At 36.3% G+C, this 23,314-nt stretch overlaps 3 protein-coding genes across 4 annotated transcripts; 2 read left to right on the forward strand and 1 right to left on the reverse strand.

Annotated features, from left to right (window-relative positions):
* Nucleotides 1-7,294: 7,294 nt before the first annotated feature.
* Nucleotides 7,295-8,755, forward strand: LOC114524398 (heparan-sulfate 6-O-sulfotransferase 1-B-like). Its single transcript, XM_028545459.1, has one exon. It carries the CDS (start codon nt 7,544-7,546, stop codon nt 8,570-8,572), a length of 1,029 nt encoding a protein of 342 aa, XP_028401260.1. The 5' UTR covers nt 7,295-7,543; the 3' UTR covers nt 8,573-8,755.
* Nucleotides 8,756-9,882: 1,127 nt separating this feature from the next.
* LOC114524397 (serine/threonine-protein kinase PAK 3-like) lies at nt 9,883-19,412 on the forward strand. Of its 2 annotated transcripts, XM_028545457.1 has the most exons (19): nt 9,883-10,220; nt 10,354-10,442; nt 12,141-12,215; nt 12,615-12,699; nt 13,532-13,897; nt 14,383-14,450; nt 14,800-14,901; nt 15,232-15,283; nt 15,382-15,456; nt 15,810-15,873; nt 15,978-16,026; nt 16,143-16,184; nt 16,257-16,352; nt 16,657-16,749; nt 17,082-17,181; nt 17,372-17,487; nt 17,966-18,046; nt 18,242-18,379; nt 18,512-19,412. In XM_028545457.1, the coding sequence occupies exons 1-19, from the start codon at nt 10,040-10,042 to the stop codon at nt 18,593-18,595; spliced, it is 1,956 nt and encodes a 651-aa protein (XP_028401258.1). In that variant the 5' UTR covers nt 9,883-10,039; the 3' UTR covers nt 18,596-19,412. The 2 variants fall into 2 exon arrangements, with proteins under 2 accessions (XP_028401258.1, XP_028401259.1); XM_028545458.1 differs by lacking the exon at nt 13,532-13,897 and having other exon boundaries at nt 9,886-10,220.
* Nucleotides 19,413-19,810: 398 nt separating this feature from the next.
* LOC114524399 (2-acylglycerol O-acyltransferase 2-A-like) lies at nt 19,811-23,123 on the reverse strand. The gene is made up of 5 exons (XM_028545460.1): nt 22,614-23,123; nt 21,971-22,190; nt 21,388-21,587; nt 20,230-20,404; nt 19,811-19,896 (listed from the first exon to the last, which is right to left on the reverse strand). The coding sequence occupies exons 1-4, from the start codon at nt 23,050-23,052 to the stop codon at nt 20,250-20,252; spliced, it is 1,014 nt and encodes a 337-aa protein (XP_028401261.1). The 5' UTR covers nt 23,053-23,123; the 3' UTR covers nt 19,811-19,896; nt 20,230-20,249.
* Between the last annotated feature and the right edge of the window lie 191 nt (nt 23,124-23,314).

Raw genomic sequence — 23,314 nt, forward strand, 5'->3', positions numbered from 1 at the left:
ATGACAATATATGACTTTATGATAATGCTGCATATACCTTTGGTGATGTCAATTTTGTCGTAAGTCGATATAAGATCGTCGCAGAATGGGAAAGCGATGAGTGCTGTTCCCTCAGGCCATCTCCTACTGATAGGACCAAGACACATAGAGGGCGATTGTTCAATATTAATTCCATTATTAGTAAATCCAATTCCGTACTTGAAGAAATATCGTGAATCAGAGCAGTCTAATAGGATAAAAAGAGTAATGAATGCAGGAATCACAGTGTTTTCTCATGAAAACACTATAAATCGTGGCAATGAATTAATGAAACACTCGCACTAACAGTATTTTGTGTGCAAATTAAATGAACAACGAACAATCGATGTTCGATAAACATCCTTCCACCCTAGCTAGACGCTCTTTTACTACTGATGTTTTTCAAAAAACATTTACTTTTAAATTCGTAACTTTGCAAAAAGGAAATAGGAAAGAAAAAATGGCTCCCTTTTAACTCCCCAGCTCTTTTGTTTCACTGCATGAGAGAAGTCAGTTTTGTACTGGTCCACAAAGGTAAGAAATGGAAATGGAAATTAGACCCGAGACATTGAAAAATATCGAAAACGGCACGTTAGCAAGGACAAAATTTGAATATACCTTTCTTAAGAATGGCAACTTCCCTTTTACGTGCACATTCACGGTTACCAGATAAATGGATGCATAGACCACTTTGAACATGTTGTATGGCACCAGTATCTAAAATTCTAAAAAACGCTGACGAATCTTTGCAGTTTGACAAATGAATAATTTTTGTCCCCACTGTAGCAGGCAGTGATTCTGGCATCAAGCATCGTTTATTATAGGCATTTCGAAAAACATAACCTGCAAAAGATAATTTTTGTTTAGGAATTATTGGTTAAAATGTTGATTCTTTTGCATTTCTAAAGTTTTTTGTGCGGAAGATTTGATTTCAATTCGTTATACATCACTTATAAATGTTATAAATATAAAGATAAGAAGATAAATTACCGTTCGACGGTGCCAAAATTGGGGGCAAAGCTATGAAAACAGAAGTGAAGGTTCATTATAATCATCGTAAAATAAAGATCTTAAAAGTCTCATAGAAGACCGGTCCAATGTTATTCAATTATGCATTATGTTATTACCTATAAGCAAAAACCTATCATCTCTCATTGCACAACAATAAAAACAATGCTTCTCAAATTTGAGTCGAGTTCATCAACATTGCAGTAGCACAAACCTTGGTGTACAATAGAACCCATATAAACGGTATCATTTATGCCAACAGCGAAAACTTTATTCAAACCGATTGTTGCAGATTTTAAATTTCCATTTCCCATTTTTTGCCATGACAATCCTGAAGGGGAGCTGGGGCTAACCCCGATTCTAGTGAAGAGGGCTCCGTTCGGATTCACAGCCCAAACCTGGCCACCTGGACCAGCCTCGATTTGAACCATGTCCTCACAACCAATTCTCGTCCACCTAGTATATATAGATTGCAGTCACATTTTGAATCATTGACATAGAAATAATTCATCATTATCATTCTTGATATATCATGCTCATTTTATTATGCTATCATTTATGCAGGGGAATACGCATGTCATAGTATATGGTTAGCATTATAATGTTGCATGCCAATTTTGCCATAATTATGCATGCTTTTTACAACGCTTGTTTAGTAAATTAAAAACATTAAAAATGAGTACTATTAACCTGGTGCTCCGAGCCTTCATTTGGTTTGCGAAGTATACATCATTTTTTCTATTCACTCCCCAGCAACCAAAATCACCACATGAAAGATAGTTTAGTGTTGCTGATTGATAAAGCCATTTTGTACCCGTAGGATTTTCTTCGGTAATGCCTGCTCTGCAGTAGGCACGTGAACTATAGCTTAAACCACATACGATTCCCTTTGGTCCTGAATCTAATTGTTTCAATCCACCTTTAATATTCTTCCAATCATCTCCTCTTGGATTATCCTCGTCAACTCCATCACGATAAGTTACTCCGTGTTCATCAACACCCCAGACCTTAAAAATGCCACCGGATAAATTAGTTTTTGACAGTCAAGGCAATGTGGGAATATATCTAAATATCCATGCAGTTTCCAATGATGCAGTTTTTTTGGATTGTTAGAATATTTTATGTAATTGAAAACAACTTATCCCTCAGTATTCTTTTTTACCATGCATTGGGTTTCGCCATGTAGGAATCTTCAGGTGGGATATATTCAGATGAAACAGACTCTAGTGGACGATTTTTGGTAAGCCAAACTTCTATATTTTCTCTGTGTATATGGTATCAAGGACTCTCCAGTATTTCGTAAACCAAACGACATTTATATTTATAATATATCAGCAAATATAAACAAATATATACCCCGGCTTCGCCAGATGTGACGTGCATTAGGTTACGCCCAGAAACTTGTTCAAAACTTTTTTCTTCCTGATTAAAGAAGTAGACTTCTTGATTTTCATCGATCGCCCAAACGTGAGGTGTGATTCCTGTGTCGACTTGTTTCATTAGCTGCGATAATCTGGTCCAAGTTACTGAATTATGCATGGTAAAAAGAGAAAGGGTTTGATAAAGATAGGATTAAGATAATTCGGCTTGGTAATGATGTGATTAAGAAGATCCGAAAGGGATGTAAGGGATTGAACGACTAAAAGAGATTCTGGATAAAATGAAACGCTATATGTTCATTGGCGCTAAAGTTGTTTTATAATGGGGCGTGTGAAATTCCGTCTCCGTGCGAAGGTGCTTGCAAACCTGGTCCAGCAAGAAAAACTTTAAAAATTTGAAATAATTTACAGATAGTAAACCGTTCGAGGTAAGTACGGTGTGCTAAAATCATCGTGCATGCAAGATCACCGCTCCTGTCACCTGCATACGCTTGAAATTGCAAGGCAATCACTATTTTTCTAAAATGCATCACTATTTTTGGCACCACCCATGCACATTCACCAACGCAAAACTATGCAAAACTTACTTCGTCTTCCATCAGTCGTTGTATTTGAGAGCTTTACTTCACTCTGACTTGCGACTTCTCTTGCCGCATTTAGTACGGCAATTATACTGAAAATGTTGGTCCAAAAGCGAAGATGCATAGTAGATTTGAATTGCGCAGTGCATCCGAAGGTTCATGCAGGAAGGTTAACTGGCACAATGAAGAAGTGCATGTTCGTTTCGTAGTAATATAAGCATGGTCGACTGTCACAATGGAGCATTTGATTATTTATGCGGTTTAAAGCAGTTTCAAGAACACTTGATTATATTCGCTTAGTGTCTGCTGTAGCCTTGTGAATTGCGCGGCTTTACATGGTTGTCATGACATCAAACTCGAACTCATCAAAGTACAGACCATTGATATATAGAAAGAAAATAGTTATGAACAGTTATGAACACTTTAGTTGTCGCACTAAAAGGCAACTAACCGTTTCAATTAGTTTAGGCACAAAATCATGTATAACACCAAATATATATTGTTTAAAAAAAATTTAATTTGATATCTGGTTTATCTCTCTGTCACTAAATTTACTTCTGCTTATCATAAGACAGCCCCAGACAGTGGCGTGACTTCAGTTGTGGAGAACTGCTTAGTCTCACTGGTGTGACTCATTTCCAGTCGTCTTCTTTCAATATATTTTGTTATTTAGAGAGTATAGAAATTAAAAACGCCGGCCCGCGCTGTTGCGTGAAAATTACCTGATGACCGACCGTGGTTTCAACAATCACCTTAACTGATAATAAAAGAAAATGAATGTACTATGCATGTGTATAAAAAAAACTGCAACCATAAGCCTAATATTCATATATGTTCGCTTCTTTTCAATAACAAAAGATCGTAGGCCGCTGCATGGGAGTTATTAAGGTTGCAGTTTTTTTGATACACTCTGTAAAAGAATATGACTCTACCACATGCATATGATTTGAAAGCGGTCCGATTCGATCGACATCGGAATGAAAATTGAGCGGAAAATTTCGTTCGATCAATGATTGACATGATTGTTACCATGATTGACAGCGCACCACTGACTTAATTTAAGTACTTTATACCTAAGCATGTTATTCTTGGTGATCAATGGGTTAGAACGATGGGAATACCGTAGCCGTGAGAAAATTTAACTTCGGGTGTATCAGAGAAGTGAAAAACCAGGAAACTTGATCGTATCTTTATATACGCGGTTTTTCAATATTGGTGGAATTTTGCAATCGAACGATATTTCTAACCTGATTTTCTGTTCAATTGCGAGAATTCCACCATAGCGGAAAATAAGCGCATCCCTAGACCAGAGTTGCCAAAAAAATGCAGGTATATGTGGACCATTAGGAGGAGAATCGCTCGGGCCCGGCAAGGTCAATGCAGAGTGGACGAGCCATTCTATGGCGAAATAGATGGTCAGTGATGCACAAAGAATTTTGAGGGCCCAGTAAAAGTCTTCATTTGGCAGGGGACCCAATCTTGCATGCAACAAAAAACACAGTCACAGATCATAGTTGTCAAAGATGTCAAAGGAAGTTTGTCTTTGTCAACCACTTCATTATGCTGGAAAGAGAAATCGACCAAAGTCAAACGCTTAACGACCAACTACTGGAGTCAATTGCTATAAACATACATACAGTATTGTCCAGGAATAACCTAACACTGCAGTTGCGGTCGACGATAGAAACCGCAGACGACCGCAAGGGAAAAAATACGATCGCGGTTGCCGTTCGCTTCCAAACGGAATGTTATGAACTGCTGAGAACGACAACACAATGATCAAATCGAAAACGTCTTAAGAAAGACATGTCAGACCGAATTCGACCGAGGTTCCACATCGGGCTCACCGCGGTTAACCTATATAGGTCGAACTGCAGTTTTTGTTAGGTATTTCTGGACAGTATTGTACATTCCAACGTTTGTCAATGATAAATATTTTCTTTAGGTTTAAGGCGGCTGAAATCTATAACGGATACAACAACTTAATTGCTATCATCCGACAACCCAAGGAATGGAAGATTTACTCTCACGAGCTATGTGCAAAGATGCAAGACCGCCATGCATGCAAAACATTCACTATCAATTTCTTCTATGACCGAAAAATTAGATCTAACGCGTTTTTCTTGTATTGTGGCTTATTTCAGCATTTGAAGTTCAAGACATGCACGCTCGTACAAAAGCGCTTTGTTCTCAATTTTTTTTACTTTTACGGCGGTTGCGTGAACGGACGTGGGAATCTAATCGCGACAAATTTGCGTCTGGGAACAGACAGAAAGTGTTCAAAATAAAAATACTATGTAGAAATACATTCAGCAACCCCTCGCCATTTCAAACAAAGCAAAATTATTATGAAATGAATTAAATGATCAGTTTTGGAAGAAAACACAGTCGTAAAGTAAAATCACCTGTTTTCCTGCTGCATTATGTTGCATGCAGTTTATAGACTTTCACAGTTTAAATGAGAGTTAATGCTTTAGTCTTTACTATAGCTAAACCTGAATTCAAAACATCAAAACAGCACAAATAATTTAAATCCACTAGCACTAAACGTCGAATGTTGTTTTTCGATTATTTATGGAAATCGCGCAGTGATTGCAGTCGACTCTATAAAAGCTTTAAAGTGATATTTGTTATATCAAAACTCCGCATAATACCTTCAAGAATGAAGGAGTCTTTTTGAAGTTAACAATGATGTTAAGCCTTAAATAGAGAAAGAAAAACAAGCCAAAGTCAAAGGCTTAAATGAGCAACTGCAGAAGTCCAGCAATTGCTATAGACATATACGTTCCAACGTTTGTCAATGCCTTTTAAGCCTATATTATGAAATGACTTATGTAAAGCCGATAGCTGATAGTTCAAATTTTCTGAAGTAGTCAGTTAGGTCGACATACGAAGCTCATAAATAAAATGCATTCTTACAGCAAACGCGAACAAAATAAATACCTACCACTTCAAGGATTATAAACTACACGTTCAAATTTTGCGCATGCGTGCAAGTACCATGACCATGGAACGTCCAAGGTCCATGACATAGAATTTGGGCAACTATGTTCTGTCACATACTCGGGTGTGATTCCTAATCTCCGGGCGGAATTAGTACCCTCGCCCGGCGCTTCGCACCGGCTCGGGGATAAACTTGAAGAACATTAGTATTTTCCTACGTCGAAAACCGTTGTGACGTATTCACCATAAAGGTCAATTATTACCGACTGATTAAAACATACATGCTGAAAATCGTCATTCAGCTAATCCATAGATCATGACGCCATGAGGCGAGTCATCATTCCGCCTATAGTCATTTGCTCAAGCCACACCCATTTTCCTCAATGACCACACCCAATTTCATGCTTCAGATGTTTCTTGAAGTAACATAAGTCAGCATTTTGAACATTTTGGAGAGTTGAAATATTTTTAGAGTTGCTATGGACTCGTTTTTGTGTTTCCGGAACATAGTGGATTATTTAAAAAATTCCAAAATTGCGCTTTTCATTCACGCTGTATATGATAATGCTGTATAAATGTACAGTCTGTGCCATTTTTCACCTCTTCCGGCCTGAGAAATCCCAATAAATAAATTTAAACAATTGGAAAAGATCCTATAGTTTCTAATTAATACTCTCTCCTATCTCCATCATTTCCTGTGCCGGGCAAAATGTACACTAAGCCCCCGCTTAAGTCGGCAGTCGGCTCGCGTTTGCCGTGAATAGTGAATACCGCATAAATGATCGATTATTGGGAGTGGGTACGCTACGGTAGCTACCTGACAACCCCTCATTTGCACCCCCGTATACATGCTGGTGCGTGACCAGCGTGTCAATTACATGGTTGTCAATTACAAAATTTTAAATTAGTTCACCTTTGTATTAGCGCTGGGCCGCTGGCATTTACCCTGTCATCTCTGTTGGGGTCTTATTCAGACACTGTATCAGTGTCAGCAGGCTTTGAGATTAAAGACAGTGAGTCATGAGCATGTAATATGGAACTTTTATTTTCAACGCCCCTATCTACTTTGAGACTTCCAGACTTCAGTATGGTTACCATGATGATTCACTACCAGTACCACTAAATATTTAATATCACCAACGAAAGTAGCAAATATCTGACAAGTAAAAAGTTATGGCAGAAGTGGAAAGTTTGATTTTATTCCTGCTACGCACTGGTCATTCACAGGCACCGTTATCTACAATAAAGTCAATATTCAAATTCGTTTTCTTTATTTGCATAACAACATAACAACAGATATTGTCGGCACCTTATTTACATATGCGTCGCGCTAAGCAATATTGTTGTTAAATGTGAGATGATGAATTAAGTAGCTTTGATATTGTATTATAATTATATGTCTGCAAACTTGAATTTCATACGAACTCGATGCTATGATTGTGCCATCTTCGAACTATCGATTGGATGGGTTGTAACGTTGCAACTTTATTCACTATTGGCCAAAGATGAGCTGTGCAAAGGTGTCAAATTTCAAACACGCAAGTTGTAACAATATAACACATAATAAAAACAAATGATTTTGCCAAGTTTGAGCCGCATCGCTCAAGTCAGGCAATGTTCAACCAAAAAGTTTTAGTACTTTTAATCATCGTGACTGCAGTTATATGTCTGGCTTATTGTATAAACCTATTTTACTTTTCATCGGGCCTTGTACAAGTGAGACCGATATCATACGAATCTCCAATTTTACAAATACGGCGTTTCGAAATAAATGGACACGATATTATGGTGTTTTTACACATGCAGAAAACTGGCGGCACTTCTTTTGGTAAAAATTTGGTCAGAAATCTACGTCTGGAGAGAACATGCCATAAAGTAGTGTCAACGAAATCTCGATTCATGTGTAAACGACCTAACTCAGACGAATTTTGGTTATATTCTCGATATTCAACTGGCTGGATATGTGGGCTTCATGCAGACTGGACCACATGGACAAGTTGTCTTCCAAACGTTTTGAAGCAGAGACTTAGCAAGGATCGTTTAAATAAAACCAAGATATTTTATATTACTCTTCTGCGTGACCCGGTTGACAGGTTCTTGAGTGAATTCAAACACGTCCAACGGGGGGCAACATGGATCTCCTCAAAGTTCATTTGCAATAACAAGCCATACAATCCGCCTGTTTGCTTCAAAGGTGCAAATTGGAGTAATGTTAAATTATCGGAGTTTCTCAACTGTCCATATAATTTGGCATTTAATCGACAAACTCGAATGCTGGCAAATTTAACCGAGATCGGATGCCACAATAACGATACTAAGAACTTCAGTAAACAATATGGCAAGGCCATGTTGGAGAGTGCCAAGCGAAATCTTCGCTCAATGGCGTATTTTGGACTTGTGGAATATCAAAGAGAAAGTCAATACTTATTCGAAAAGACATTTGGGTTGAAATTTAAGAAAAAATTCTCCCAGGTTCCAGTCAACGAGACTATTAGCAGCAAGGCTTGGGCGTTATTGACTCCAAGACATCTGTTGCAAACACGTAAAGTCACCAGGCTAGATCGTCAACTGTACAGTTATGCAAAAGCGTTATTTTTTAAGAGGTTAAAATATATTGAAAGATTGACGAAAGCGATGAGTTAGCCGGACCATACTTATCAAATTCGAATATAAAGACTAAAATATAAACAATACGAGCAACAAATTGTTATACAACTTGCAACAAAACATGATTTCGCAATCACACGAATAAAATTTTAATATCATTCGTTGAAATCAGTGTATCGAAAGTTGTAGCAATTTTGCTGCATGTAATTGCGCTATTGGTATGTGATATTTTTCTTGTACAAACTGAAATATAATGTATAATGAAGCCATAGTGATGTTCTTTATATCAACATAGTTTCGCAGCGAGTTCAAATTTCCAGCATACTTCACCTACATGAAGTTTTTCGCGGTAAGCTGTGACTGCATGCTCCGCCACTGCGGTGTCACATGTCTGGGTGTTACGAGATGACGAGAAAGCAGTATCTTACCTATATGAACGAGTCAACGAGTTTTGTGATTGGCTTTTTGTAACACTAATTTGAACACTAATTTGAGGGTAATGACCCTATCCCTCTGCACGCCGCCTTGTACGTCTGTGTGATGAACTTGATTCTTTTGAAAAATTTGAAAAATTGAATAATTGTGAACACTAATTTGAGGGTAATGACCCTTTCCCTCTGCACGCCGCCTTGTACATCTGTGTGATGAACTTGATTCTTTTGAAAAATTTTAATGATAATATTGATTATGATAAAGTTAAAAATTAAATTCTGCAGTTTTCGAAACGCTTGCTATCAGTCACTATCAGTCTCTCTATATATGAAACTTTTCTAAAACGTGGAACTGGAAATTTTTATCGGTCAAAAGTGTACAGAAACATAACGCCTTTGTGGACAGCCTCGATCAGTGAAAAGAAAAGATAGCGAGACATCCCTACGATCCTCACTTCGCGTTAAGGTTTGCAAAATGTGTTGGGGATCAAATCGTCAAAAATACGAGCGCTCCGCATAAAAAAATGGGGTGTGGCAAGATTTGTTTTTTGAAACCCCAGCATAATCTCCTGGGCTTTGATCTGAACGAGAAGAGGGCTGTCAGACCCCCCATTTTCCCAACGGCTATGGGACTGTAATTTCTTCTAAAAGCCTATGAGGTAGCAATAGGGAAAACCCTGAAATGCTCATTTGTATTTTCGTGGAAATTTCCCGTATCAAGTTGCTCGCGGGCATCGCGGGTTGGGCTCTACATTCACAGCTATGTAGCATTACAACTCGTTTCCCGAGCCAGGTTTATACATGTATTACTATCTTCAAAATTCAAATCAATTCATTAGTAATAGTTGCGGGTTTTTGTATGGTTTCTTGTGTTCACGCAAATGGTCATATCTATATTTAGATGTTTCCCAAAGTCTTTGCGGGCGCGCATACACAGAGGAAGTGAATGAGAGTTTTGTCGAAACTAACTTGTGGATTTCTGTAGAATTGAGACATTTTAGATTCACTATAATCTTTAATAAAAGAGTTATATAGTCAAAATTTGAAAGCTCGGGAAAGGATCGTATTGAATATGGCAGATGAAGCACCCCCAGCACCACCAATGAGGTCGACATCGCATAAAGATGCATTATCGCCGGCCTCTTCCAAACCTCTTCCGAGCACTCCTAGTGAAGGCGAAAATCTTAGTTTGAAGAAGAAAAAGAAAGCAACGTTTACATTCTTCCCGAACAAAGGAGATGATGAAAAGAAATGTGCGTAAATCTGAGGATTTTAGTAATTCTATCTGTGAATTTGATGGCCATTACTACCGTTCGCTTGATTGTTGTGATATGAGACGTTGTATATGTCGATAATATTCACCAAGTACTTTTTTATTCTGCATAGATAACAAGAAAAAGCCTGAAATTTCATATCCTACGAAGTTTGAACACACGATTCACGTTGGTTTTGATCCTGTAACTGGCGAATTTACGGTAATAAATAAATGTGAAAAACACTGTCTGGCAGTTCTCTTGACAGAGCAGACTGTCTATGCTAGCTAAACTATGCTCAGCCCTATTATCATATTCGTATTAAACCTGTTCTCATTTACCGTGATACGAAACTATAACTTTTATTATATTTCGGTCCTTTATTTTCATCTACCTTTGCCAAAATGGTTTCTATATGTTATAAATTCCTGTCGTGTTTTCATACGAGAAATTTGATCTTCATTTTCATCAAAATTGTTATTCAAAGGAGCACTGCTCTGTTTATATACACACTGCTAAATCCGGTCTGTGAATTGCATGACTTACACTCGAATTTGCCCCTATTCTCTGCGGTTTCATTTTCAATACTTTTGACTATATATGTATGTAGAAGCACTAATGTTCAACGATCAGAGTCAAAGTGGGCTTTTATATAAGAGACCAAAGTTGTCACAAGAAACTATTTTATTTAGTTGAAAAAACACCAGGACACTATAGCAAGTTTACACAGAACAACACCCATTGTGTATAGTTTTGCATCCGTATTGTATCCATTCAAGTTCGCTTTAAATATTTACTTGTGTAAATTATATTTGACAGTGTCTTACTATATTTTTAAAGAATTTTTCGCTTTTCAAACTGACTTCCTGGTTTAATTAAATAACATCGAATAACGTAATTAGAATTTTCCAACTGATAATAATGTTGCAAATATAGAAGTATAATTGCTCCTGTTTTATTTGAAAAAAATTGAAATAGGAGCTTGTTCATTCCAGGCCAATACTAAGGAATAAAAAACCATGGACATGTCTGTTGTATGTTGATATATTGTAGGTACTAAGTTCAGACATTTAGTCCTATTCTTGTCTTTTTATGTATGCATCAATACTAATTTTATTATGTTATTTTGATGTGAACTGTGATAGTAAGTTGAATACATATATGTACAATAAATATGTGACATTCTTTTGTAGGAAGTCTTATTTGACCCCTGATATTTATGACCCTTTATGGACAAAAGTCATTAGTTGCCTTGTCTTTGTTGATAGTTGAGCATGTGTCTTGTATTGTTGTTTAACTAAAAATCTGCTCCATTTTGCTATGTCATTTACTTAAACTTTAAGTTTTTTCTTGTTAATTTTTAATCACTATTATGCAAGAAATCTTGAAAATAAATTGCTTCCATGGCAGCTTTTAGTGTAAAAGAATAAGCCTGTTCATTGCTCCCCCCTAATTTTTAGAGACATGTTATTTATATATGACTGATTTTTCCCTTTTTCTCCTAGACCTTCTATAAACATTTCTCCCAAATTATGTTGTTTTCTTTGTGGTTAATAGAATTGACTATATACATAAGTAGTTCACCTTTTTAAAAGAAAATTTAAACTTAAGTGAATTATTTGTGAGATATTATGATTAGTATCAATCATGTGAGCAGAAAATACTTCAAATTGAACCCATGACCTTCGGTTCACTAATCCATTGCTGTGCGAAGTGAGCTATATAAGGTCAAATGGGTTCCTGATTAATGCATTTAGGAGAGAATGTTATATAGAGTATATATTTTGGTCTTCACTTGTTTATGCATTTTGTATTTCTCTGAAACATTGCTTTGTACACTTCATATTCTAATTTACATAGCAATCTAGCGTAAACTATGTCAATTACATGCCTTCCTTATATTTTTTGATTATTTTTTAGGGAATGCCAGAATCCTGGACACATCTTTTACAAACTTCAAATATTTCTAAAAAAGAACAGCAACAGAATCCTCAAGTATGTAGAATTTTTTTAGTCAAAAAACCCATGATGTGTCATTAATATAAATTCCAATCAATTGAAATTGCTGTGTTATTATTGCATACCAGTATAATATTATTGTATATCATACCATACCTATGTCCACACAATTAATGTTATATAGGACAACAACATAAAACATTTAATTAATTAAAATGATCTGCAGACATTAGCTTGCCATATAACAAAGTGTTAATTTACTCAATGTTCAGTCATTTTCTCTGAGACCTCTATTGCTGGATTTCCTCTTGCAAAGAGATAAAAAGAAAATATGCGAATATTTCTTTAGAGAACTATTTCTCTGCAAGTGGAAATCAAGCCTATTAGCCTTGTTTTGGGATTTGGATGTATAATCAATACTTGTTCTTTTTGTAGGCAATTTTAGATGTATTAAATTTTTATGACAGTACTAACAAAGAAACAGAACCTGCAAAGTTTATGCAAGTTTCCAAGCCATATAGTAAGTCTTTTCTTAAATATTACTGTATACATATATAAAGTTTAGAACCTACAGTAAATGCCCAGCATAACAGATATAAAGACAGTTACATAAATTGTAATATACTGTTTATCATGGTATATATCTCACTACGCATCATCAACCATCTACCACCAAAACATCATTCCAAGGGTGATCATGCAGATCAGTACAGTTTTTACATATCAACTTTATGGATAGCATTCTCATCATAATGTGTGTAATAACAACATGATTTTTTATTATTCTAGGTAGATTAGCACCCTCACTATGTATGAAGTGTTACAAAATACTGCTATTCCAATTGCTAGGGATATCCCATAAAATGAAATATTTGGGATTTTATCATAGCATAATTAACTTATAACATGTGGTTTTGTGTGCATATTGTGTGCACACACCAAATTATGCACACAATGGAACATCATAAAATAACGTCCCTTATTGCCTACTTTGTTGCCTGTATACCATTTACCATTATACATATATTTCTCACGAAAAATTCTTTAATGCTAAAATATGTAATTGGCCATATTTTGGTGGAGGCAATTAAACACTTGTGCAAAAGATGCAATAATGAGATGCACTATGAGAAAGAACAAACTTGAACATGAATTTTGGAAAAGAAACCAGGTGATATAGGGCTAGGAAGCATGGCACGTGTTATTCTTGATCTGGAGTAAATATTTTATTACTGGCTGTGTTTCTGTATTCCACACTATTATCAAGTTTAAAAAAGAAGAAATGTAGATATAATCTCATGTGCTTTACGTATTAACAAGAAATCCAACTACTCTAACAACATGTTTTTCAGACATTTCATCATTTTCGTCCTCCTCGTCGTCATCATCATCATCAACGTCGTCTTCGAGTACTGGTCATATTTCACCAGTCAATGATAAAGCTGCTAAACCTAACATAAAGTCTGCTCGAATCACTAAATCACACTCATTCAAGTCAAGACTTAAACTCATTAAAACTGAAAGCAAAGCTCAAAAACTAAACGGACTTGATAAGACACTAAATGGTAACCATCCACTAACTCCGAGTAAATCATTACCAGATGTTGTGCGAAATAATAGTAGAAAGTGTAAGACTCCAACGCCAGGTAAACAGTTGACTCATCCATATTCTCGGCCTCGTACTGGCTCGCTTGACGCAGGCTTGTGTGCTGTGAAAGGTAGAGTACATACGATAAATGCATGTTAAAATAAGTTAAATGTTTAAAAGAGTAGAAATATACACGTGAGTGACCTAACACGTCAGTTTGGTTTGGCCTAACCGAATTTTTCTTAAATATAAAATGGAATGAATGTTTACAACAATATTGAACTACCATTACGGTAATACAAAATAATAAATATGCAATCTAATAAAGTTTTGCTTATAAAATATTTACGTGGGAATAAAACAATAAATTCGAAACGATAATAGTTAAAACTCGGTCGGTTCATGAGTCGATCATATAAATTAGTGGAGTGGCTCCCAATTGATCGATTACTCGATTAATCTATTACGTTTCTACAGTCGAATACAAACATCCTTAGAATTGTTGTCGACGATTAATCGATTACGAAAATTATACCGATGAATGGGATCAGCTCTATAAGATATAGCATTGTTTTGCTGTATAATTATCTGTGTTGTTCACGTCTTCATCTATAGATCAACCATACCCTCCTGGATCAACAAATAACTATTCTCAAATGGCAGTTTCACCAAATGCAAAAGATGTGAGTGAAAAAGGAATAATCTAGAAGCTAAACATGACTGTATATAAAATGAAAGGAGATGAATTGGTTTTGTTAGATATAAAAAAAATCCTGTTGAGGTTTCAAGCGCTTTGCCTTGAGCTGCAGGGGGTAGCCCGCTAGGATATGATCTGAAAAAAATGTTGGCTCCTGATTTTTATTGTGTACTTTGGAATGTCGATGTAAATTATACTGCACTAAAATCGTATAATCGTAACACTGATAGTATTTCTATTTATACAGCACGATCATGAACACTTTTTGGTGATTTTATTGGGTTTCAATTTGTACACTGGGTGAAATTGGTAATTTGAATTTTTTTTGTGCACAGGATGGTAAAAGTGGGAGAAGTGAGAATCATATATCACCACCAACCAGCGAACCCGAGAAGCCGCCAACTGTACCATCTCGACCAGAAATCACGAAATCAAAGGTAGGTTCCAAATTCCAAATTCCATCCAGTGATAAACCGAGATCTTTATTAATAACCTAGAAAAGTTGAGGTTTTCCACATTTTACATATATTTTCCTTCTACAGATTTGTCGTGTTTCGGACAGTAATACGACGTAATATGTTAATTTAGACAAACGTCACATCGCATTTAAACGTTCTGCATGTCTGTGTCCATGCATGCAAAATTCACGACCCGGCGTCATATAGTTGAGCGTGCATGTTGGCATGTCATTCCTGTCTCATGATGACTTTGAAATAAGGTCGAAAATATAAGTCGAAATTCGAAAACTTGTTTTTCTGTCGTTCTAGTATATTCCGAATGAACCAGTCAAGCCGACAGGAAAACCAGATGAAAAAGAAGGTAAATAATACACATATAATATACCCCATCTTTCATTAAACATCTTTAATAAAGATTAGCCATGCATGCAAACGTTTGTGTATTCTTGCCTTGTTTAGGACAGAACGATAAGAACGCTCAAGCAAAACAGAAGAAGAAGAAAATGACAGACGAGGAAATTCTTTCCCGACTAAGTAAGGTTTCGTTAAATAATTAACATTCGTACTCTAGGTATATATTTCGTTTTTAAAACAAATGCCTAGCAAAAAATAAATGAGACTAACTAAAATTATATTTTACATTCCTAAAACATATGATTATTTTCCAATAAAATGCCAGTAGTCAGATATAGCTTCACTGAGTTAATCCAGCCTCATACGACCAATAATGGCAATATACTGTTGTAATACGTAATTATCAGCTGCTAACCCAGCAGGTGTTAACATTACATCGAAGAGAGTGACTGGTGTTTTTATTATATAGTATTTACGTAATCTATATTAATTCCTTTTATATATACCGTTATAGCTACGTTATTTTTCTCCAGGAACAATCGTTACCGTAAGAGACCCTAAGAAGAAGTATACCAAATTTGTAAAAATCGGTCAGGGGTAAGTTCTGAATTTAATTTATAAATTTTCATTATGCACTCTGCAATTTGATTGTTGTATTTCGATCTTGAAGTGGCATTTCAATCTTTTATATAATCTTCTAGAGCATCAGGAACTGTTTATACCGCCATTGATGTGGCTACCGGACATGAGGTACTGATGAGGATTTATGTTCATGTGTAAATCATTCTTGTTGTAAAACCGTCGCTGTTCGCTGTCTCTTGAAATTATTCCTCTTTCACTGTTAGTATTTATTAATCATTTTTTAGGTTGCTATCAAACAAATGAATTTATCACAACAACCGAAGAAGGTAACATTTGCATAACATGTATAACAGTCGATATTTTTTAGAAGTACCATAACGCTGGTTTTTATTGTTCAGGAACTCATCATCAACGAAATTCTTGTGATGCGAGAAAACAAACACGCGAATATTGTGAACTATGTCGACAGTTATCTCGTGGGGGAAGAACTCTGGGTAGGATGACATGTGATCAGACTTTAGGACTATATAAGAAAATAGGAGAATCTCAAATAAAATAATATTTATCTTAAAACAAATATTTGCTTCGATATGAATAGTGGTCGTTTGTAAGGAAACATACTCTTCTTAATGTTACATCACGGTTTCCTTGCAATCTTCTAATTTACGTCGTAATACGTCATAATTTCAATGCTAGTACATGGTATATATTTGGTTAGTATATATGGTGCATGGTATATATTGGGTCATGTTGTAGTTAGATTAAGCTTAGTTGTAAGAACTTCTAAACTTTTCATAGGTTGTAATGGACTATCTGGCTGGGGGTTCATTAACAGATGTCGTGACTGAAACATGCATGGACGAGGGGCAAATAGCGGCTGTTTGTAGAGAGGTATAACATCATGTTCGAACCATACACATCGGAAAATCTTGCTGCAGGTTGATCCTTAACTCGTGGTCTCGAGTATTCAAAATTGAATTCGACTCCACATCTATTTTATACCGTTGTTTATTATGTTAGAAGGTTGCCATTGTGTTATGCAAGAAACCAATCTCCATTGATTTCGCGTATCTATTCCCCTATACGTATTATAAATCATTCATTTCTATGTATTTTCTCTGATCATTTGTTATACCTTCAATGTATCATAGAAATGATTCATTTATATAAGGCTGTATTATATATAAGTCGATCTTATAATAATTATTCTCTTGAATTTTAAGGTTCTGCAAGCATTAGAGTTTCTCCACAGTAATGGTGTCATTCACAGGGATATAAAGAGTGATAATATTTTACTTGGAATGGATGGCAACGTTAAACTAAGTAAATTCATACGCAAATGTTTTTTTTTCTAAAATATTTTTCCAATTGTAAACGGTAAAACAGTATTGTTAATGTCGGATTACCATGCATGTTCACCATATCAGTATCAACTTCGAATGTGATCGATGGTTTAGGAAATATGATGGTTTTGGTGATTATGGTGTTAATAGATTTTGCAATAATTTTTTAGCTGATTTTGGATTTTGCGCCACGATAACACCGGAACAAAGCAAACGGTCGACAATGGTTGGGACACCTTACTGGATGGCACCAGAAGTTGTGACGAGGAAGGCATATGGTCCTAAGGTACTTATTCAACACGATCCTTAAATGCTGTGGTACTTATAGACTTAGCTTAAAGTCCTAGCTCATCCTGGGCATAGTCGATGAGTTAAAAATATATATAAAAAAGAAAAACTTTCGTTGACATGCAATGTTGATGCAATTCTTTGGGAAGTTCATCATCACTGATTTTATGGGTATTACTCATTTTGTAGTTAATTCTCTTTTTAATTTCATTCTAAATTAGTTTGGTTTTCATCTGGATTTGCGTAAATGCTTTCAATAATAATTAAAGCATGTGGAAGTTGTAATGGAAATGTAATTGCTCCATTGAACTCAAAAGAACTTTTGAGTTCACTGAATTGCTCAGAGCGTATTTAATGAATGTCGTAAAAGAACTTTTGAGTTCACTGAATTGCTCACAGCGTATTTAATGAATGTCGTAAAAGAACTTTTGAGTTCACTGAATTGCTCACAGCGTATTTAATGAATGTCGTAATAGGTTGATATATGGAGTTTAGGAATTATGGCAATCGAAATGGTAGAAGGGGAGCCTCCATACCTTAATGAAAATCCTCTCAGGGTAGGTGCCGCCATGGCTGCATATATAATACGTTCGATATCGTGTCATGTAGTCACGGTTCAGTATAACCTATATAGGTCACCGTTTGATATTTTGTCTTGACTTCTTCAACATGCAGGTTGCAAGCATACAGAACTACAACATGTACATATTAAAATTTTAACTAGACGCAGGAATTAAAATTTTATTTTACAGGCGCTATATTTAATCGCCACTAATGGAACGCCAGAGTTGGCTCATCCTGAAAAACTGTCACCTGTTTTCAAAGAATTTCTAAGTTATTCGTTAGAAATGTCAGTCGAAAAGCGTTACAGCGCAAGACAACTTTTGCAGGTAAAACGATTGTATTAATAATTCTTTGAATAAATTGAATAAATACTTATCAAACTGATACATTCTCAGTCGTATTCAGTACAAAAAATTGATCGTGTAAGATATTAAATTAGTTGTATTGTTATATTACAGCATCCATTCCTAAAGAATGCAAAACCCCTGGCAAGTCTTGTTCCATTAATTATGGCTGCCAAGGAAGCCACACAAAGACATTGATCGTGTACCTCAGCACAAGAATATACTGACAAAATATAATTCATATATTCCACTGGTTCAAGAAATTTACCATGCGGACCCTAATTTGAACGAATGAGAAATTACCAGAAAATTTATTATAGTCAGTCAGTTTGAATTCTCGCAACTTGTGCCTTCGAAAGAATAATAATGCGAATACAATAGCGAGTTATGAATGCAAATCCATACCAGAAGAATGGTTTCGCAGACAAATTGAATTCAAGAAACATGATTTAAATTTCTTAAGGTTTATCGTAAAAGAAAAATAGTAGCTCTTTTAGAGAATTTCACTTATAAGTTTAATATAGGATTTCGTTAACGTTTACAGGTTTGCAGTAGAAATTGTAAATATAAAGAAGTGGTGATTTCATGTACAAAGAGTGCAGATGAGGATTCGTATCTCCTTTTGTGAAACTCCACATTTAACTAGAGCTGGACTTTCTCGTCCTAGACATAATTTATGCGGATAATAATTTGTTAGTGGTGTAAGCGCTGTGCACTGCCACAGTGATCGAATTAAGATAAAGCAACATTTTTAACCATCCTGGTGAGTATGTTGAATCATCGTGGATTTTATTACGTCCTTTGGACTGAAAGTCTCACTGTCGTGAGCCAGTCGGCCAGCCAAAAAAGGTATAATGACGTGCTGACTTTCAAAAGGTCTATACACGTGATATATAAGGGCTGCTTTCCAGTAACACGCGCATGAATCCAGGGTTGCGTACGATTAGGCATGTTTTGGTTAACTTATTTGTAATTGAAGCTGGGTAATTGAAGTCAAAGCAATCCTGGCTATTGTATCTTTGGACTTTTTCTAAATAATAAGCTGAGCATAATATTGACGGTACCTAGACCGTAAAAGAGATCGAATATAAATCGTACAATAATCTTTGACGGTACATATAGAATAATCAATTTAATCTAGCCTCCAGCGATGTAATAGAGGATGGTATTTTACATAAATGTCTAGTATACTTGATTTAGCTCGTATTTTACGTCACCTTTACATCAGCGGGATAGGTATAGTAAATCAATAACATCGTAAGTTTTTCTAGCAAACATCACGCGTGAATCAGAGGAGATCCACCCTATGGCAATGAATTCTACACATAACTTAGTCCTTATTCCCTACTTATCACTCTACTGCTCCATGTTTTTAACGCTAACAGATATTATTAAAAAATTGTCAGATTTATTATATAACATGCTTCTTTGATCAAATTCATAATTTATGGTAAACTACAGTGGGATGGTATCAGATAGCAAACACTGGTCAGTTCAACCTGAAAAATAGCAAACACTTATTAGTTTAACCTGGAAAAATCATTACCGACGGTCACAATTACATTTCTAAAGACCTATTTACACTACACGATAAGTTATAGCCTATGCCACAATCCTCATTCAATTTTGTTTAGGTTAGCATTTAAATTGTCATATTTGTACGTGTGTTCATATGTTCACATACGCCAGGGTACGGATCGTATACGACAAATTGTATAGGGTAAATGGGCTTTAAGATACATTATGCTCGCCTTTTCTGTTGCTCGAAAAAAAATCATTGTCCAATTGGGTTGCGTGGGCTCGGGCTGCAGCCCCGATCCAAAAACACTCACCTTGCGCTCAAATTACACATTCAAACAAACTGTAACTTGGTTTCTTTTGGAACGCCATATTTTTCCTTGTTCTCCTCAAAAAGCTGAACCAATGCATCGATATATCTCTTGTGTAATTCATCCAATTCTTCTTGACCTGGCGACAAATTCTTCTCGACTTCAACTGGAGCACCAACTGTATACATTGCAAAACAGTTAAAAGTTTAGAGTGGTTAGATTTGGACAGAATTTATAAATATAACGAAGATGTAAATATAAGAAAAGAAAAAGGCTTTTCTTGTCCCATGCAGGAAAAATAATGCCGGTACCTCGCTAATAATGACTGTGTGACTTTTTTAAATCACAAAAAATGAACTATTAAAAACATGTGATGCCCTAAGGTATAAATGGTTCAAATATAGTGTCAACAACGCCCAGGGGCGTAACTTGACCCTAAGCGTTGGGGGGGTGTGAAGCAAATTTGCCCTACCAAAGGGCGTGACCTGCAACAAATACGCGGAAAAGGGCGTGGCAACCAAATGCAATTATAGCTCTTTTTGATAGGCTGTGAGACAGTTATATATTTATTACGCAAACCCGGCTGCATAAAACTGAAAGCGAGATTTTGATATATATTTCGGAAATTATTGAAATCTACGAGGCGCCACCATGGTTGGCGCCGAGAGAAAGATTTTCGAAAATTCGGTCCTCTAGATCGTCGGAAACGGCCTTCTCAGACTGGCAACTTTCTCTCGAATTGTAAGTCGCACCCACGCCTAATTTTCAAGACTTCCCGCACCCGAACTGATTTTCAAGAAGCGATATCTCCTGCAAATTAAGTTGACTGAAAAATCTCAAGTTCTGCGCATTTGCAGTCTCTCTAACCAGCAAACCCCTATTTGGATCGATTTTACTAACTTACAATTCTTATAGCTGCATGTAAATTTAAAGTTTCGTTAGTTTGTTTAGTATTCATATGGTTTTTTTTATCAATTTGGGCAAAAATTGTCCAGCCTGAACCCAGCGGTCTGCCCTGCAAATTCCCAACAAATTGCCCTACCAAAACACTGTTTTCAACAATTGGGGGGGTGTCACACCCCCCCACACCCCCCCAACAGTTACGCCCCTGACAACGCCATGCATATTTACTCATATACTATCCACATAAAAAATACTAACCAACTGTGTGTATTGGTTTACTGTGTGGCAGTAAACCAAAACTGTATTGAAATATTCCTCGACCATAAAACAGGACTGGAGCAAACGCAATAGTGTTTTGAATTTTCGTTTGTATCTCTCGCAGACGAGATCCTCGGGGATTACTGACCTGTTTGAAAATGTCATTCTCTCCAAAAGAAAATACAGGGACGAGAGATGATCTATATAACCAAATGGAATAATTGCAATACTCACATTTATGACGTAGAACGGTAGAAGAAAACAAAACTATACATGCCTCACTTTGTAAAATCAGTTTCTCAGCAGGAAAATTGTTTTTCCACCCTTTCATGCCGAGGATCTCTGATATTTCAGACAACGAATCTGGGATCGCATCCGTTAAGGAACATTTTTTAAAGTTGTTCACAAACATCGCCAAGTGAAAGTCACCAGAAGGCGGAAACCCTGGGTCCAAGCAAAGGATGTTTTTGAAAACTCTTCTAGCTTAGAAAGCCTCAAACTTAAATCTTGAACAAGAGTGCAACCACAGTGGTGCAACTAACTTTTTATGTAAAACTAACTTTTTCATTTCAACTAATCTTACCCTGTTTGAAGTGCAAGTTTAATAAATCCTTTCCGCTTTTTCAATGTTAAAATGAAATTTCCAGGATGTGCATCCAAGGCCTCGATCGCTCCACCAACGGCGATTACGACAGAGTTTCCGGCGCCTTTCTTTGTCAATATATATTCACAGCTTTCACGCGTGACGTCACACATGCCCGATAACATAATGTAATCTCGGAATAATGGCGGTCTGAATAGAGCTATTTGAAAAGATAATTGGCGTGGAAATAAGCATTGTAATTTTCAAAATTCATATCACACTGACAGGAAACATAGGATGATAGATCAAATTTCGCAAAACAAAAACACTACAGAACAATTCACATGTAATAATATGGTGCGCAAAAGGAAGTGTATGACTGCTTGCCAATGCATGCAGTCACATACTCACACACATGATTACAATAAACTTTTTGTATGATTTATCATTATGTATGCCAAAGCTAGAACAAGCTGTTCATATTATTTCGCTTACTCGAGATTAACCGAAGCATAAACTGTTTGAAAAGAGTCTTTGAAACCAGACAATCAGGATCACGTCATTCGCTTATTTCAATTTCTCGAATTTATTTTCACGCTTCGTTTATTTTCGTATAAGCGTGATGGACTGCCCCTATTCTTACCCATAAGTGGCAGCAAATGAGGAACAATACCAGGAAAGACAGTCGAAAAATCGGTTGCCTCTGTCGAAAAATTGCAGAACGCGCCCGCACAGAGTATGCCATGGGGATGATACCCAAAAATATAATTTTTCTCTGGATTCAGCTCCGCTGTCTTGACCAGCTTGATTGGAAAATAGTCCCGAAAATATTTCCACAGTCGTAAACGACGAACAAATTCTACTCGACGTCCGCCGTGGCTTGGAGTTCCCGAATCAAAGATGTAAGCCCAGGTAAGGTACAATAATGCAAGTGGATAATACGAGGTGAAAAACAAACCTATGATAATACATGTACCAACAAGGGCTCCAAAATAAAATGAGTAATAAAAGAGAATAACCGCCGTTGTCTCAATACGCCGATGAAGTGGTATACGCAAAGGAGCAAAATCAATCCAAGCCATGGTCGTTCAAGGGTAGTTTAACTAGTCTTGTTATTGTGAGATATCTGATATCCTTCCAGTGAGACATTTCGCTGCTGGTTGCCTGTCACGTGATCCATGTTGTGGACTATCAAGTTCGTTTACACATACTTGTGGTCTTTCGGTGGCCCGCAAGGGTCAGGACAAATACCTGCAACATGTTTCGCCTGTGTGAGTGTTTCGTAATATAATTTTGTCGCTTGGACTTGTTCTTGTGTTTCAAAAACATGTCGCTCGGCCTTGT

The sequence above is a fragment of the Dendronephthya gigantea genome, unplaced genomic scaffold (genome assembly GCF_004324835.1).
Source record: "Dendronephthya gigantea isolate DGI-Jeju-01 unplaced genomic scaffold, DenGig_1.0 000031F, whole genome shotgun sequence".
Classification (NCBI taxonomy): Eukaryota; Metazoa; Cnidaria; class Anthozoa; order Malacalcyonacea; family Nephtheidae; genus Dendronephthya; species Dendronephthya gigantea.